The sequence below is a fragment of the Colobus angolensis genome, unplaced genomic scaffold (genome assembly GCF_000951035.1).
Source record: "Colobus angolensis palliatus isolate OR3802 unplaced genomic scaffold, Cang.pa_1.0 Scaffold397, whole genome shotgun sequence".
Lineage (NCBI taxonomy): Eukaryota > Metazoa > Chordata > Mammalia > Primates > Cercopithecidae > Colobus > Colobus angolensis.
Window position 1 is genome coordinate 940,530 of NW_012117343.1, and position 17,778 is coordinate 958,307.

The window sequence follows — 17,778 nt, forward strand, 5'->3', positions numbered from 1 at the left end:
CTTGGCTCACTGCAACCTCTGCCTCCTGGGTTCAAGTGATTCTCCTGCCTCAGCCTCCTGAGTAGCTGGGATTACAGGCGCACATCACCACACCCTGCTAATTTTTTTGTATTTTTAGTAGAGACGGGGGTCTCACCATGTTGGTCAGGCTGGTCTCGAACTCCTGACCTCATGATCCACCCGCCTCGGCCTCCCAGAGTTCTGGGATTACAGGCGTGAGCCACCGCGCCCAGCCAAAAATTCCTACTTCTTAAATTGACTGTGGTCTGTGCAAAGGAAAGAGGAAGCATAGGTACTCAGAGAAGGCTCCTTTATGAACATAGCAAACGTGGCAGACTTGCCTGAACTCTTGTGGCAATCATCATCTCCCCTGAAATAACAGTCTGTATAGTTAAAGCTTGGTAATTACTCAGCATACTTATATTTGGTCCAACCAATTAGAACACATTAGGCTTCATGCAGTCTTTTGGGCTTAAACAGTTTGCTTCCGCTGTGCAAAGGCAGCTACTTTTTGAAACTGTAACCAGATTTCCCCTGGAGCCTACACAGAGCTTCCATTAGATACAGTGACACTGGGTCTGGTGTCTTGTGAGGACTAGAATTCTGGCTTATGAGGAGGTCTTTTCCTGATCAAACTAGCATTTGGGGTTAAGGAGCAGTGTCCCTCAGCCACAGGTTTTGTAACACAATGACTTCATTCCTCCCATTTCTCCTTAAGAGGCCCTGGAACAGGGACAGATAAAACTCAGAAGGTGGTTGAAAACAATTTAAAGGCAAGTCTGAGGTTGAATTTTGGTTACTGAGCTACAAAAGCAAGTTAGAAAGAAGAGAGAAATGAAGAAGAAGAAAAAAAGCTTCTTTAGTTCTAAATAAGCAAACAAATTAATAGTTTCTGCCTGCCAGAAGCTTAAGAACGTGAAGCATAATGACATTTCCTCCTTTCAAAAAGGACCACACAGGACACTCAAAGGAAAAGTACACCTTACAATAAAAACCAGAGAGGATTAATTGGAACAAAGGGAGTGGAATTTTCCTTCAACAGTCAATATCCTTTAGAGCTTGGCATGCTCTGTTATTTCTACAAAAGTATACAATTTCGGAAGTTTCAGTATAATGTTAGAATTTCTAATATAGGATTTTGCATAGAAATGTCATGCCTGTCAAATTTCTGGGTGGCATGAAAGCTGTGAAAGAACTAAGATGTTCAGTAGAGATTCAGGATTACATACGCTTATACACACACACCCTCAAACAAAATCAGTGAGTAACCAACTACAAACTGGGAAAATATGTACAAGATGAGATAAAAGGTTAATATTCTTAATATATAGAGTTCTTATAAATCACTAAAAAGTGAAACACCAGTAGAAAAATTGGGAAGGTACATAACACAAAACCAACTGATATTCGGAGCCAATCTACACAGCAACCCATGTTCTCTAGTAACTAAAGAAATGCAAATTTAAACAACTAGACATCATTTTGTATCACTAGAGGAGGCAAAACCAGAACCAATGAGTGGAAATTCTAAAGAAGGAGATTTTGGCTCACTGAAAGTATAAACTTCTAAGAGAGCTTTGAAGAAAACACAAGGAACTACTTGTAAGACCCAGCTCTATCACTGGAGGGAATAAAAATTAGCTTATCCCTTATCAGAAAGTAGATGAGGGCTTTCACCCTGAAATTAAAGTGTTAGACTAGATGAGTGGTTTCCAAATGAGCCCAGTGACAAAACAGACTCACAGTCTTGGGCCATGCCCCAAATTTGCTGAGCCAGAATCTCGGGATGGAGTTCAGGACTTATACTTTAAAAAAATGATTCCAGTTTTGGGCATGACGAAACCAATGGACTAGATGATTCTGAATAGATGTCCCTTTGATGATCAGATTCCGGACTACCTAATATAATATTTACAGTTTGGGTTTTCATGTGTCTCATCTTTAACTTCTGGTCAATTTATTCATAGTGTCTTAATGTCTATTAGTATAGTTCTTTGTTGCAGATGGTCTGTCTGCCTGTAATTTTCTACCATGAGGCTCTCATTCTAGCCAAAAAGAAAGGGATCTGGACACTGTTAAGGGATATAATTAGAATAATTATCCAATTATAAGAGACAATGATAACTCCTATTATCCAGAAATGTATTGCCAACTGTGATGTTTACAAAAAATAGCTAACCAGTAAAGGGATCTTAGATATTACAACTCAGGTTTAATAATAATGGCCTCAGCCGGGCACAGTGGCTCACGCCTATAATCCCAGCACTTTGGGAGGCCGAGGCGGGTGGATCATGTGGTCAGGAGATCCAGACCATCATGGCTAACATGGTGAAACCCTGTCTCTACTAAAAATACAAAAAAAAAATTAGCTGGGCGTGGTGGCGGGTGCCTGTAGTCCCAGCTACTCGGAGGCTGAGGCAGGAGAATGGCGTGAACCAGGGAGGCGGACCTTGCAGTGAGCCAAGATAGTGCCACTGCACTCTGGCCTAGGCGACACAGTGAGACTCCGTCTCAAGATAAATAGATAGATAAATAAATAAATAAATAAATAAATAAATAAAAATAATGACCTCTAGGACAGAAAATATAGTAATTTAACAAATCTGCCTTAACACTTAGGCAGCAAAACTTCCAAAATTTCTGATTAAATAAATCCCTATCTTCAGTGAAAAAGAATGAGGAGGAAAAGATGATGACAATGACCGCTCGGACAAGGAAAAGAAAGAAAACTGGTTCTTTTTAACCGTGTTTTTCAAAGTGGTCAAAGAGTGGGAGGATTTTTTTTTTTTTTTTTTTTTTTTTACAATTTCCCTACATAGACATACCCCTCCTTTCACCTAAATTTTGCAAAACTTACCTGGAATATCAGATTATTAAAAAGGTCATGTATTTCAAGTTATATATAAACCCAGGGTACTTTGTTATACATTATGAATGCAGAATAAAATAATATACAATTACTTAAAGAAAGTACATAATATTTTATAGCAAAACATTTTGAGTATTTTATTAAAATACAGCAATCCAATTAAGTACGTCTACAAAACATGCAGAGATTAATACGCAGTTTCAGCACATTTCACTGACCATCACCTCTGACTCTTTCATATGTAACGAGAGAGGGATAAGAACCCCCGCTGCACTCTTACCACGACTTGTCTGTTTTAATCCAAGGCATATCCCTGCTCACTCCAGCCAATGCTCACTACTCAGTGACCTTGAAGATGAACTTCTGAGACTAAGATGTGCCGTTCTCATTTCAATTACGGGAACACTACCACACTCACTCAGTAAGGGAGAAAGAACAATCTCACCGGGGTTGGGGGGAGTGGGGGTGTCTTTGATCCTAAAGTTCTTTCATTAGAAGAGAAGATCCTAGCCTACTGCTGGAAATGTCAGGAAAGTCAGTGAGTTCAGATTCGTTCCCAGTGATGCTAAACTTCTTATGCATGCATAGAAACAGATGGTTCATTTTGTATATTTTGGCTAGAAACATGAAGGTCTTATCTTAAAACACACCTGACTCTCTTCCTGGTATGTATTCTAGGTATGTGCAGGCCAGAAGACTCTTTTTCACATTTGGTCAGACATCCGCAGTTGGTGAGAAACTAACATGAGCACCACGGCTCATTCTGCAATTAAATACAGAACTTGGCAGAAGTGGCAACCTAATATTAAAGGATGCAAATGCGGCTCAGAGACGCCCCTTTCTTCAAAATTCTGCTGAAAGTCGGGAGGGCACTGAGAGTAAAGTATGGAAAGATGGCATTTGAAATGCTTCAGAGAAGTGAAGTTGAGCCAACTATTGAAGGATGAGCGGGTTCTCCAGGCAGCCTAAGTGTGCAAAAGGATTCCACTCTAAGACAGCAGCAGAGACAGACACCAAGACAGAAAACAGGCATCGAGCAGACCAGCAGGTGCTTTAGGATTTCAGAACTTAGGCTGGAAGAAGATGAGAGGAGACCCTGCTGCCAATGATCATCAGGCTCACATCGTAACACCTTTGTGTGGGATACCACAGAGTATGGGCTTCATCTCACGGGAAGCAGGAAGCACAGTGGGACAGTATGTTTATTAGAAAGACAACACCAGAAGCAGAATGGAGGATAGTCTGGCAATGTGCAATACTGAATCCCAGCGGCCAGGTAAGAGGCTATTACTGCGGGAGTAGAGAGAGAGATGAAGACAGCTTGAACCAAGGCAGAGACAAGAAGAGAGGGGGTCGGGCGCGGTAGCTCACGCCTGTAATCCCAGCACTTTGGAAGGCCGAGGCCAGCGGATCACCTGAGGTCAGGAGGTTTGAGACCAGCCTGACCAACATGGAGAAACCCCGTCTCTATTAAAAATACAAAATTAGCTGGGCATGGTGGGGCATGCCTGTAATCCCAGCTACTCGGGAGGCTGAGGCAGGAGAATTGCTTGAACCTGGGAGGCAGAGGTTGTGGTGAGCCGAGACTGTGCCATTGCACTCCAGCCTGGGTAACAAGAGTGAAACTCCTTCTCAAGAAAAAAAAAAAAAGGAATAGAGAGGAAGGGTCAAACAGGAGCGAGGAAGAGCTCTCTGATGAGAGTCTCAAAGACTATAGAAATGAAGTCATCACATGCCTCAAAAGTAGGTGGGATAACAGCAAAACACTCAGATACAACTAGGTTCAAACCTGAGTTTTGTACTTTACTATTTATACAACCTTGGGCAATAAACCCCTCTGAGTCTCATACTGATCATATGTAAATCACCAATTATGCTTCCACCTCTTATGGAGTTGTCAGGAGAAACTGGCTAAAAAAATAGAAAGCCCTAGCTTAGTGACCAACACATAATAGAGGTTCAGAAAAAAAAAAAGGTCTAAGAAATAGACCAGTAAGATTCACATATATACTTACTTTCTTTGTGTTTCTAAACAAAGATATAAACATGTCTATATTAGGTTAACAATTTATTTCTGAGGCCCAGAAAGCCCTTATTTAGCTCTTCTATTAGTAGAGCCACAGGCAGTAATTTAGAAGGATTTGTATCAAATGTTCAAATGTCTGTTCGGTTCAATTAGCATGCAATGAACACCCTCCAGTAGGGATGTTTGGCTTGTACTAGAAATCCTGGGTGCTGTACAATCAACTTCCATTTATCAGCTCTACAGATGATCTAATGATGCCTGAATGGTTTCATATGGAATCAACATCACAGAATGTTCTCTGACGTTAGTCTCCTATTGCCTATGCAGAAGAAGAGGAACCGTGCTTCAATGGCTTGTTCCCTCGACACATGCAAGCACACACAAACTTCCCAAGCTTTCTAACTACCAGGCACCCTAACTCCAAATCACGCTATTTTTTCATGTTTGCTCTAAATGACTGGCAGCTAGCTTCTTTCTGCCTCTTTGCCTTGCTAGTGATGCTCACTTTGCCAGGAATAACTTTCATCCTCCTTCAAAACACCAATCCAAAGCCTATTCCTCTTTTAAGGTCCACAATGAAACATAACCCCTTCACAAAATGCTGTCTATTGCTGCTTGTGCGTTACAACAAAATTGAGAATTGCTACTGAATCTGTATGACCTACAAAGGCTAAAATGTTCACTGTCTTACCCTTTACAGAAAATGTTTGCTTACCTCTGCTCTATATGAACGGAGGTAAGTAATGAACTTTTCCAGGGGCTATAAAACTAGTAGATGGAGAAACAAAATCCAATGTGGGTGCAGTGGCGTGTCCCTGTAGTCCCAGCTACTCAGGAGGCTGAGGCAGGAGGATCTCATGAGCCCAGGGGACCCGCCTAGGCAGCACAGTGAGATCCCCATCCTTTAAAAAAACAAAAACAAAAACAAAAACAACCCAAATCCACACCCTCCCTAGGCTGTGATTCTCAGTGCCTGACCTCTGAAAGCTGCTCTGTAAATGTTGGTTAAATGAATGGGATCACTTTTCATTTCTACAGGCATTTTACTACAAATCATGGATATGAAAAGAAATCCCTCATGGGACATGACAGAATGCTGGCAAGAGGGTAGCACGGTACCAGCCGTGTGGTGGGTCACGCCTGTAATCCCAGCACTTTGGGAGGCAGAGGCAGGCGGATTGCCTGAGGTCAGAAGCTCGAGACCAGCCTGACCAACATGGCGAAACCCTGTCTCTACTAAAAATACAAAAAATTAGCTGGGCGTGGTGGTGGGTGCCTGTAACCCCAGCTACTTGGGAGAATGAGGCAGGGAGAATTGCTTGAACACCGGAGGCGGAGGTTGCAGTGAGCTGAGATCACGCCACTGCACTCCAGCCTGGGCAACAAAGCAAGACTCCATCTCAAGAAAATAAAAAAAAAAGAGAGTAGAGAGAGTAGCATGGTACCTTACATAGTTTTATAAAATTAAAATACATCAGAATTTAAAATGTGATATTTAGCAATATGTATACAGCTGGAGGTCATTATCCTAAGCAAATTAATGCAAAAACAAAAAATCAAATATCACATATTCTCACTTACAAATGGGAGCTAAACATTGGGTATACATGGACATAAAGATGACTAAAAGAGGGAGGAAAGGATGGGGGCAAGGGTTGAAAAACTATCTATTGGGTACTACACTGAGTACCTGGATGACAGGACCATTCGTACCCCAAACCTCAGCACCACACAATATACCCATGTGACACACTTGCACATGTAACCCCAAATCTAACATGAATGTTGAATTTTAAAATGTGATATTTTAAGATACAAAGCGAGTAGAGATAATGACAAAGTCTTTATAGAGAAATTAAACCTATCGTATAACTAAATGAAGAAGGTAGAAGAGCAAAATATATTCAATTCAATTTAGAACAGTATTTGTGGAGTACTTCCTTTAAAAGTATTTACCAGAACACTGTCAACTATTATGCATAATTAATTTTTAAAAAACCTCTTCTATGATATATATTCTTTGAGCATTTGTTTCCTCATCTGTAAAACTGACATATAACACCTGATAATATCTAGAAACCCAAGGTTTTTGTGATAAATTAGAAAATGTATGTACATCTCTGAGACACTGAAGATATTTAATAAAAATTTACTGATGATTGCACTCAGTTACGCCTCCTGCAATCTTTTTTAATTCTTTTGAGATAAGGTCTCACTCTGTTGCCCAGGCTGGAGTACAGTGGTGCAATCATGGCTCACTGTACCAACCTCAACCTCCTGGGCTCAAGCAATTCTCCCACCTCAGCCTCCCGAGTAGCTGAGACTACAGGCACACACCACTACCACGCCCGGCTAATTCCTTATTTTTCGTACAGACAGGGTCCCACTGTGTTGCCCAGGCTGATCTTGAACTCCTGGGCTCAAGCAATCCCCCTGCCTTAGCCTCCCAAAATGCTGGGAATACAGGCATGAGCTACTGCACCCAGCCCCTCCTTCACTCTTTGTACTGTGTGCAGGGAGCACAAGTGGAGAGCTGATGGTGATGGCAGGGAGAGTGATTATTCTGGAACATCAAGAAATCATTTTCTCTTTTATCATATGACTGTTCATTTAAATGAAACTAGCCCCTTCTCTTCATGCTTAGAGGACATATTACCAACACTGCTGTTTTAATTCTATCTGATTAGTCCATCTCTCCAATTAATTGCATAAAAAGGAGACATTTGCTCAAATCAGTATTTGAACAAAAATGTGAAGTAGACAATTAAAAAAACAAACATATCCAGTCACTCTTCATTCTTTAAGGTTGCAGTGAGCTAAGGAGGTGGTACTGAGAGGAGTCCAGGTAATGGAAAAATTGGAAAAAACAGTTTCTAATATTTGATTAATTTGATTAAATTGATTCTCCACATGGGAAAACTACGTGACTCTCCATTTCATTTTTTTTTCTATAGCTCCAGCAAGCCGGTTGTTGAGCAAATAATACAAACAACTGAGTGTGGTTCTTGTCAGTTTTCTTTAGAAGGTTTGGGACACCTGGGATAACAATGAAACCCTACACGTTCTCAAACTACAAAGTGGGCTGTTAGTGAATTTAAGTAGAATTTTTATTGCAGTGAGTCTTGTCAAGTTGTTTTAAAGACATTTAGTCAAAGGTGCATAGAGTTTCTAATTAAGAATATCAAGCAAAAGCCACAGAACATTTTCCCCTTCAGAAAAAAGGAATTCGGGCTGGGTGCAGTGGCTCATGGCTCATGCCTGTAATCCCAGCACTTTGGGAGGCCGAGGCGGGAGGATCACAATGTCAGGAGTTCGAGACCAGCCTGGCCAACATGGTGAACTTTAGTAGAAACATGGTCTCTACTAAAAATACAAAAAAAATTAGCCGGGTGTGGTAGCACATGCATGTAATCCCAGCTACTAGGGAGGCTGAGGCAGAATTGCTTGAACCCCAGAGGCGGAGGTTGCAGTGAGCCAAGATTGTGCCACTGCACTACAGCCTGGGTAATAGAGCAAAATTCTGTTTTTAAAAAAAAAAAAAAAAGGAATTCAAATATGGCTCAAATCTGGAGTCTAAGCCAGCAGGTAACAATGTTCCTTTAAAGCCATCTCTAGCATAACAATGAGCCCATCAATCATTTGCTCCAGGAAACTTAGGAAAAAGAGATGACGTAAGGCATCTGGCTGGGGTGCAAATGTGTTACGTTCTACAATGTTCAGTAAACTCTACCTGTTATTTGTTTTTTAGTCTCCAAGTCTCTGGTTTGCTTCAGCACCTGGAGCAGCCGAGGTATCCCATTTAGTTCAGCCACCTCCAATTTGTTGTCATTGTCTTCGAACACTAAGTTTCTCAAGGCCCCACACACAGCTCGCTGAACGTCTTCATTCTGAACTTTTAGGAGCTGCAGAAGCTTGGGGATGCCACGAAGCTGATTAACCTGGGGAAGAAATAGATGCACATTTCTAATATTAATTTTGACGTGGCATCAAGACATCCAATGTAATACAAACAGATGAAGTTTACTGACGCTGATTAGAACCTTTCTTCATCAACAACCATGTGTAGCACAACCGAGATTCTTGTAGAATATACCCCGGCTATAAGGCAGTTATCTGTCATCAAGGAACTTACAATAAATTCAGGAAGTTAAGACTGAAACCTATGAAATAATTGAAGGGGAAGATTAAGTGATAAAGGGTGCATAGGTACTAGTTAAACAAAGTTAAGTGATAAGAGCTTGGAGCGTAATAAAAATGAAGAGAATTGGGAATCTAGGCAGTAAGGGAAGTTGTATTAAAGAATCCAGAATTACGTATGATTTTTCCTAAGACAAAACTTCATAGTCCATATAAAATGAATAGCATCACTTTCATTAACAGAAGTAAAAATGCATTTACTATGTCAACCTCAGTAGTAATGCAAACTAACCCTAAATTCTTATACTCAATTGCATTGAGTATTTTAAGACTTATAAAACTTATGCAAGCATTTTAAGCAGATAAAATAACTTCACAGTTTTAAACGTGCTATTTAAAAAATATTCCTTCTCTCCAAATACGTAAGAAAGCGCATGCTATCAGAGAAAGGACACAACCACCAATGGGAAACAAATTGATGGTTTAAATTTTGAAACCTATGGGTGTTTAAGAAGAGGCCAAATAATCCTAAACAAGGAGATTTCCTGTTTTAGTCTGAAAATATTATCTAAAGAAATTAAAAGGTAGACACAGGGTTGGTGAAATGAAACATTAGGTTGTAGACTGAAGGCTTTCCTTCTCTTAGGCTTCCATTCACATCTGATTTTGAAACTTTTAAGTTGCCAAGAGCAGTTGGTAAAGATCTCATTTTCACTATCTTAATGCAGAAATTTTGAGGAAGTAAGTTTTCATGAGTGGGCATGAGCTTCCCTTTCAGACAAAGTTTGTCACTTAGCAAGGACACCCTAACTGCCAGCAGTTTATGCTTAGGAGAGAGCTGCATGCCTGGCTCAGGGCAGATTTGCATATTTACTATGTATCAAACTCTAGCCTCCCTTTCATAGACAGATAAATGGTATTTAGGACACAGGCTCCAATATTACATATTCTTTTGACAGGACTGGAGAAAAGTCTAGAAAGGTGGAAATAAATATCAGACTTGTAAAACAATATAAATAATAAAAATAATAGCCACAATAACAACCACAATCATTATAATAAAGCAAAAATGACAACTCCCTTCCCTCCTACTTCTAACATTAAGAAGTGTCAGTATAGTGTTAGGAGTTTTACATACATTATCTATATGAATAGATTGCAAGAACCTTAATAAGAAAGTACTCTTGATTCCTTTAAGGCTTCACTGGATGTAATAAGGAATAAATACTTCCACTTGCTGACTGCCTTCTGAGGAGACATTTGCAGAACAAGAGACAGATGGGAGAGTGGCTGCAGCAATTTTGTTGGACTGTGTCTAAAGGCATTTAAATGCACGATAAAGACTTCTTAGCTGGCTGGGTGCGGTGGCTTATGCCTGTAATCCCAGCACTTTGGGAGGTTGAGGTGGGCGGATCATGAGGTCAGGAGTTTGAGACCAGCCTGGTCAACAAGGTGAAACCCCGTCTCTATTAAAAATAAAACATTAGCTGGGCGTGGTAGTGCATGCCTGTAATCCCAGCTACTCAGGAGGCTGAGGCAGGAGAATTGCTTGAACCCGGGAGGCGGAGCTTGCAGTGAGCAGAGATGGCACCACTGCACTCCAGCTCGGGTGACAGTGTGAGACTCCATCTCAAAAACAAACAAACAAAAAAGACTTCTTAGCTGTCAAGTAAATCTGGTCCAACAGATTATTTCATGACTTCATCTATTCCTATTACAGGCTGAGTATCCCTTATCTGAAAATCTGAAATCTGAAATACTTCAAAATCTGAAACTTTTTGAATGCTAACATAATGCTCCAAGGGAGTAATTCAGATCTTGGATTTCTGGATTAGGAAGGCTCAACCAATGTAATGCAAATATTCCCAAATCTGAAAAACCCCAAATTCAAAATACTTCTGGTCTCAAGCATTTTGGATAAGCGACACTTAACCTGTATTATACTTCCAAAAAAAAAAAAAAAAAAAAAAAAAAAAAGAAACACACACACCACAATTTATGTTAAAACAATCTGTAATTCACATTTCCCTAATTCCCTAATTTTTATTTCATGGTAAGGTAAATTCATACTTTCTCTTTTTTTTATATACGGAGTCTCACTCTGTCGCCCAGGTTGGAATTCAGTGACATGATCTTGGCTCACTGCAACCTCTGCCCCCTGGGTTCAAGCAAATCTCCTGCCTCACTCAGCCTCCTTAATTGCTGGGATTACAGGTGTGCGCTACCACACCCAGCTAGTTTTTGTATTCTGAGTGGAGATGGGGTTTTGCCATGTTGGCCAGGCTGGTCTCAAATTCCTGACCTTAAGTGATCCACCTATCTTGGCCTCCCAAAGTGCTAGGATTACCGGGGTGAGCCACTGCACCCAGCCGGCTTCCTCCTTTTTAATAAATTAAATTACAGAAAGAAAGGCCTTGACTGGCAAAATAGCACTGTGGGATACAGACCTGTGTCTTCTGGGCGAACTCTGTTATTCTGTTAGCATGCCACATTGCCTGTTTTTAAGTTTTTGAGAAAATATAAGTTTATAATATAAATTCACACTTTATAAGCTACATGAACACCAGATATACCAAATCTTCCCAGTAGCAGCATACATATCAGATGCAAAAACAAAATCCTATTCGTCCTGAGGTACTCTGGCAGCTTTAGACATATTTTATTAACTTCATTTATAATTTATAAGTTGTCTTCTTCAAAATATGATGGGAAATGGCTTACCGGCCATGTTGCATTTCAAGCTGCAATCATAGAATTAGTAAAAAGTGACATACGGAAGCCTCCCCAGCTCAGAGCTGCTCCCTTACCCCGTCACCTTTATCACCTTGGCTTTCAGCACTTGCTCTAGCCCGGAAAGAGAGAACTACAGACACAGCAGTGCTCCGATAAAGGCTGAAATCCGGCTACAGCTCTACTTACTGTATAACTTGACTCCCTAGTGTCTGGCACTTATCCCAAGTTTAAAAACAGGCTTTAGTTACTTTCATCGATTTTATCAAGCAAATGGATATAAATCCTGCTAAACGCAGAAAGTTAATGACCTTCTCCTTGCATTTAACTAAAAGATGGTAGGTGATGAATCCTATCCACAGGAGGACCAATGTCAAATATGCTGCTCTTGTCCCTTAACATTCAGGGAAGCAGCTGGGACCAGGGAGGTTTGGTGAGTTTCCCAATTATACTGAATCCTCGGGGTATTTTTCCCTCCTTTGGGAAAAGGAAAAAAGAAACAGACTAACATGAATGTTTCAGAACTTCAAAAAAGTTATAATTTGAGTTGGTTTCTAAATACATGAAAGGGTAGAGTCACATATGAGAATTTTAACTCTGTGGCTTTATTCTGATTATCTCTCCTGTCAATTATAAAATAAGTAAATGACAAGGACTTCTGGTTGCAAATAAGTACAGGGAACACATGGCCTCTGCTGAGGCAAAGGCTCTCTCCAGTCCCAGAGCCTTTGCTCTCACTTCTTCCTCCTGTCTGGAAGGTTCAGTCCACTCTGCCTCTCTTCCAGCAAAGCCCTATTCATCCTGTGGGATCCAGCTCAAATGTCACCTCCTCTATGAAATGTCACTCCCTTTCTCTGCTTTCCCTCCCATTAGAATTAATCACTCCCTGTAAACTGGCATAACCTTTCAGGAAGGCAAGTGGCAATATGTGTCAAACTTTTAAAATATTCACTTCTAGTAACCTTTATCAGGAAACAATGTGAAATGAAGACACAGACTAACATGCAAAAATAGTGACTACTTCTTTTATAATAGCAAAAAATAAGAAACCATGAATATCCAGCAGTGGGGGAAGACTGGTTGATGGTTGTCACATACCCACATGTTGAGGTATCCACGGGTGAGGCAGAGCTGACAAAGACACTGTTAGCCACACAGTTCCCTCATTAGTCAAATGGGAATTACTGTGTAAGATGAGCAATTACATGTCAGGCACACAGCAGTCACTCAATACAAGGTAGCAACTACCATCACCTTTAACTGAAACTGGCCATCAGAGAAACGCAAATCAAAACCACAATGAGATACCATCTCATACCAGTTAGAATGGCAATCACTAAAAAGTCAGGAAACAACAGGTGCTGGAGAGGATGTGAAGAAACAGGAATGCTTTTACACTGTTGTTGGGACTATAAACTAGTTCAACCATTGAGGAAGACAGTGTGGCGATTCCTCAAGGAACTAGAACTAGAAATACCATTTGACCCAGCCATCCCATTACTGGGTATATACCCAAAGGAGTATAAATCATGCTGCTATAAAGACACATGCACACATATGTTTATTGCGGCACTATTCACAATAGCAAAGACTTCGAACCAACCCAAATGTCCATCAGTGGCAGACTGGATTAAGAAAATGTGGCACATATACACTATGGAATACTATGCTGCCATAAAAAAGGATGAGTTCATGTCCTTTGTAGGGACATGGATGAAGCTGGAAACCATCATTCTGAGCAACTATCGCAAGGACAGAAAACCAAACACCGCATGTTCTCACTCATAGGTGGGAACTGAACAGTGAGATCACTTTGACACAGGAAGGGGAATACCACACACCGGGGCCTGTTGTGGGGAGGGGGGAGAGAAGAGGGATAGCATTAGGAGATATACCTAATGTAAATGGCGAGTTAACAGGTGCAGCACACCAACATGGCACATGTATACATATGTAACAAACCTGCACGTTGTGCACATGTACCGTAGAACTTAAAGTATAATAACAAAAAAAATTGTTATAAAAATTCATATGTCATTTAAAAAATGGAATAAGGCCAGGCGTGATTGCTCATGCCTGTAATCCTTGCACTTTGGAAGGCTGAGGCAGGTCAGATCACTTGAGGTCAGGAGTTCAAGACCAGCCTGGCCAACATAGTGAAACCAGGTCTCTACTAAAAATACAAAAAATTAGCTGGGCATGCTGGCACAAGCCTGTAATCCCAGCTACTGGGGAGGCTGAGGCAGAAGAATTGCTTGAATCCAGGAGGCAGAGGTTGCAGTGAGCTGAGATAGCGCCACTGCACTCCAGCCTGGGCCACAGAGCGAGACTCCATCTCAAAAAAAATAAAAAAAATAAAAATGGAATAAAACATCTATGCATTTCTACTTATAAACACAGGCAAAAAGGAAATGAGATTAGGGAATTTGGGAGAAGTGGCAAATGTATGAGTCATAAATAGGATCTGCCATTTTCTATGTTTTCAAATAACAAGCCTGTATTTGTGCACACTTTTAAAAATTGAAATAAAATTTTTTTTTGTGGGGACAAAGAAAGCTACATATGCAATTTGATTGAAGATATGTAAATATATGCATTAAAAATTAGAGAACAAACCCAAAATGAAATGGTGAGATTATGGGTGCATTTTCTTTTATGTTTTTTAATTTCTCAAATTTCTTATCAAAGACTTGAATTTGTTTTATAGTAAGTTTTTGCAAGATATTTATGGCAGTAACTACTTCAATAATGAGATATGAAACAGGCATGAAAATAAGACCATGTTAAGAGGGGTCTTACGACTAAATAAGGGATTTATGTTTTATTCTGCAGGCAATGGGGGCAGTTATCGGAAACGTCTCCCTGGGGTCCGTGAGGCATGAGACTATTAGGAATGGATAAGAATGGAGACAGGGATGTTAATCTGGAGACAGCTGGATTAACAGAAGATGGTGCTGGGACCAAGTCAGTAGCTCTGAGTAGGGAGGGAAAGATGTGGGTAGATTCCAGATACTTTTAAAAGTAGCATTAATAGGACTTGAAGACAGAGTGACTATGAGAGGTAAGTTAAAAAGAAGGTTCACCACATGTTCTCACTCATACGTGGGAATTGAACAATGAGAACACTTGGACATAGAATGGGGAACATCACACACCCGGGCCTGTTATGGGGTAGGGGGAGCAGGTAGGGATGGCATTAGGAGATATACCTAATGTAAATGATGAGTTAACGGGTGCAGCACGCCAAAATGAGACATGTATACATATGTAACAAACCTGCACGTTGTGCACATGTACCCTAGAACTTAAAGTATAATAATAAAAAAAAAAGATTCAAAGTATTCAAGTTTTGGTGTCAAATTACCTGGGTGAACTACCCTCCTACCGTTCACTGACAGGGAACAATATGCTTGGAGTTATTGCCTTGGGGCAGGCAGTGCACCATTACCTGATTGCATTCTCAGGACAACTCTTGGTAGGAGAACTATTTCCACTTTATAGGTAAGAAAGCTGAAGCTCAGAGAAGTAAAATATCTTGCCCAAGGGCATCTATGTAATTAGGGTGCTGGAATTCAAATTCAGCTAGCAGTGACTCTTGAGAGTCCATGATTAAGCCACCAATGTCCTGCCTCCCAGCCCAACAGGAAGAACAAGTTCAGAGGGAGGGTTGGAGAGTAGAGAAGAAAAGCAAAAGAAGATAACAGGTTCAGGCCGGCACAACGGCTCATGTGTGTAATCCTAGCACTTCGGGAGGCCAAGGTGGGAAGACTGCTTGAGCCCAGGAGTTCAAGACCAGCTTGGGCAATGCAGGGAGATCCCATCTGTATAAAAAATGTTTAAAAATTAGCTGGGCATGGTGGCATGCACCTGTAGTCTCAGCTACTTGGGAGGCTGAGACAGGAGGATTGCTTGAGCTCAGAAGGTCGAGGCTACAGTGAGCCATTATAGTGCCACTGCCCTCCAGCCTGGGCAACAGAGTAAGAACATGTCTGAAAAAAAAAAAAAAGAGAGGGAGAGATCAACAGTGTAAAACACCAAAAATCCTAATCAAACAAACAAAATGAGGACTGAAAAGCTGCTACTGGTTTTAAAAGTATTACGATTTAGAATTTTGATCTCTATGTCCAAATTATAATTTTCTTTCATACATACATTTAAAAACTATAGTACCATGTTTAATATAAGGATTTTTCAAATGTTCTCGGGTTATAACATTATAATTCTTAGGCTTTCTATGAAGCATATACATTTTTAGTTTTGCATATAATTTTCATGTTTCATCATTCTCAAAACCAGTCTTTGTTCTAGCTTTATCTCTGAGTAGCGGTCAAGCCAGCAAACACAACTTCAATCCTATGTGTAAGCAAAATGATATTTTTAATCAAATTCGTAATTTAAGAGATAGTAGAAATCTAGCCCAACTTGGGCAACAGAATAAAAATTCCAGTAATTTGTAATACGAAATCGAAGCATACATAATGATGCCCAGTTTTTAAAAACTGGGAATAGGCCCTGGTGTGGCGGTTCATGCCTATAATGCCCAGCACTTTGAGAGACCAAGGTGGGAAGACTACTTGAGCCCAGGGGTTTGTGACCAGCCTGGGAACACAGGGAGACCCCCTCTCTATGAAAAAAAAAAAAATTAGCCAGGCGTGGTGGTATGTGCCTGTGGCTCCAAGCTACTTGGGAGGCTAAGGTGGGAGGAATGACCCCCAGAGGTCAAGGCTGCAGTCAGCCATGATCACACCATGCACTCCAGCCTGGGCAACAGAACAAGACCCTGTCTCAAACAAACAAACAAAACCCCCCCAAAACCAGGGATAAACAAATATTTAAAGATTTAAAGATATTTAAATCTAAATATTAAAACAAGTATTTAAATATTTAAAGACAAATATTTAAAAATTTATCTCTGACTAGCTATTAAAGGATCAATATTTAGCCTCATTCCCTTCACCTATATGTATCAAGAAGGTTCATCACTAGCTAAATATCTTCTAAAATCCTTACTCATTCTTCCTATGGAGCAAATAGGCAAAGGGTCAGTGAGAAATATTCCATAATTACACAACTTTTGAAACAGAAAAGTCTAGATGTAGGGATAGGTCTTTTAAAGCAATATCTAACACACAGACATCGAGACGAAAAATATTGAGTTTGATCTCACAAGAATTTTAAAATCCTGCATGATGAAAGATACCATAAACAAAGTTAACAACAACAACAAAAATAGAGCAGGAGTAATAGAGCCACATAAGTAACAACAGATTAATACGTGTAATAGGTAAAGAACTGTAAGTCATTACGAAAGAAACATATCTTAGTAGAAAAAATACACAACGGATTAAAAATGACAATTCAGCCGGGCGCGGTGGCTCAAGCCTGTAATCCCAGCACTTTGGGAGGCCGAGACGGGCGGATCACGAGGTCATGAGATCGAGACCATCCTGGCTAACACGGTGAAACCCCGTCTCTACTAAAAATACAAAAAACTAGCCGGGCGAGGTGGCGGGCGCCTGTAGTCCCAGCTACTCAGGAGGCTGAGGCAGGAGAATGGCGTAAACCCAGGAGGCGGAGCTTGCAGTGAGCTGAGATCTGGCCACTGCACACTCCAGTCCGGGCCACAGAGCGAGACTCCGCCTCAAAAAAACAAACAAACAAACAAAAAACAATTCACTGAAGAAATACAAAGTCAAAAACCACACCAAAAGGTGCTCAACTTCATGAATAATTAATGAAATGCAAGTGAAAAAAAAAAATCAGCAGAAGCTCTTTTGTGTGACCCTTACTCAACCGAACTGCAAGGTTTACCAACCACATGCTCTTTTCCCTCTATGAAACCTTCTCGATTCTCAGAGCACTATCAAAGCTGATAGGTTACTCTATTTGAGCCTCTGCACTTCTATTTCTACTAGGTGAGTTACATGTTTACCAATAGTAATTTAGGTTTGTTTCCCAGTGTATTTATGTCAATTGTATTTGTTATAATTATGTAATTTACTTACCTATTCTATAA

General features: G+C 40.5%; 1 protein-coding gene across 3 annotated transcripts in view; it reads right to left on the reverse strand.

Annotated features, from left to right (window-relative positions):
• PKP2 (plakophilin 2) overlaps positions 1-17,778 on the reverse strand; it is a 109,107-nt gene that overhangs the window by 52,216 nt on the left and 39,113 nt on the right. For 2 of the 3 annotated variants that reach the window (XM_011955158.1, XM_011955157.1), the window contains exon 5: positions 8,626-8,833. In XM_011955158.1, coding sequence (XP_011810548.1) covers positions 8,626-8,833 — 208 coding nt within the window. Of the gene's footprint in view, positions 1-136; positions 267-7,011; positions 7,014-8,625; positions 8,834-17,778 lie in introns of all 3 variants that reach the window. The other variant, XM_011955156.1, reaches the window with a different exon arrangement.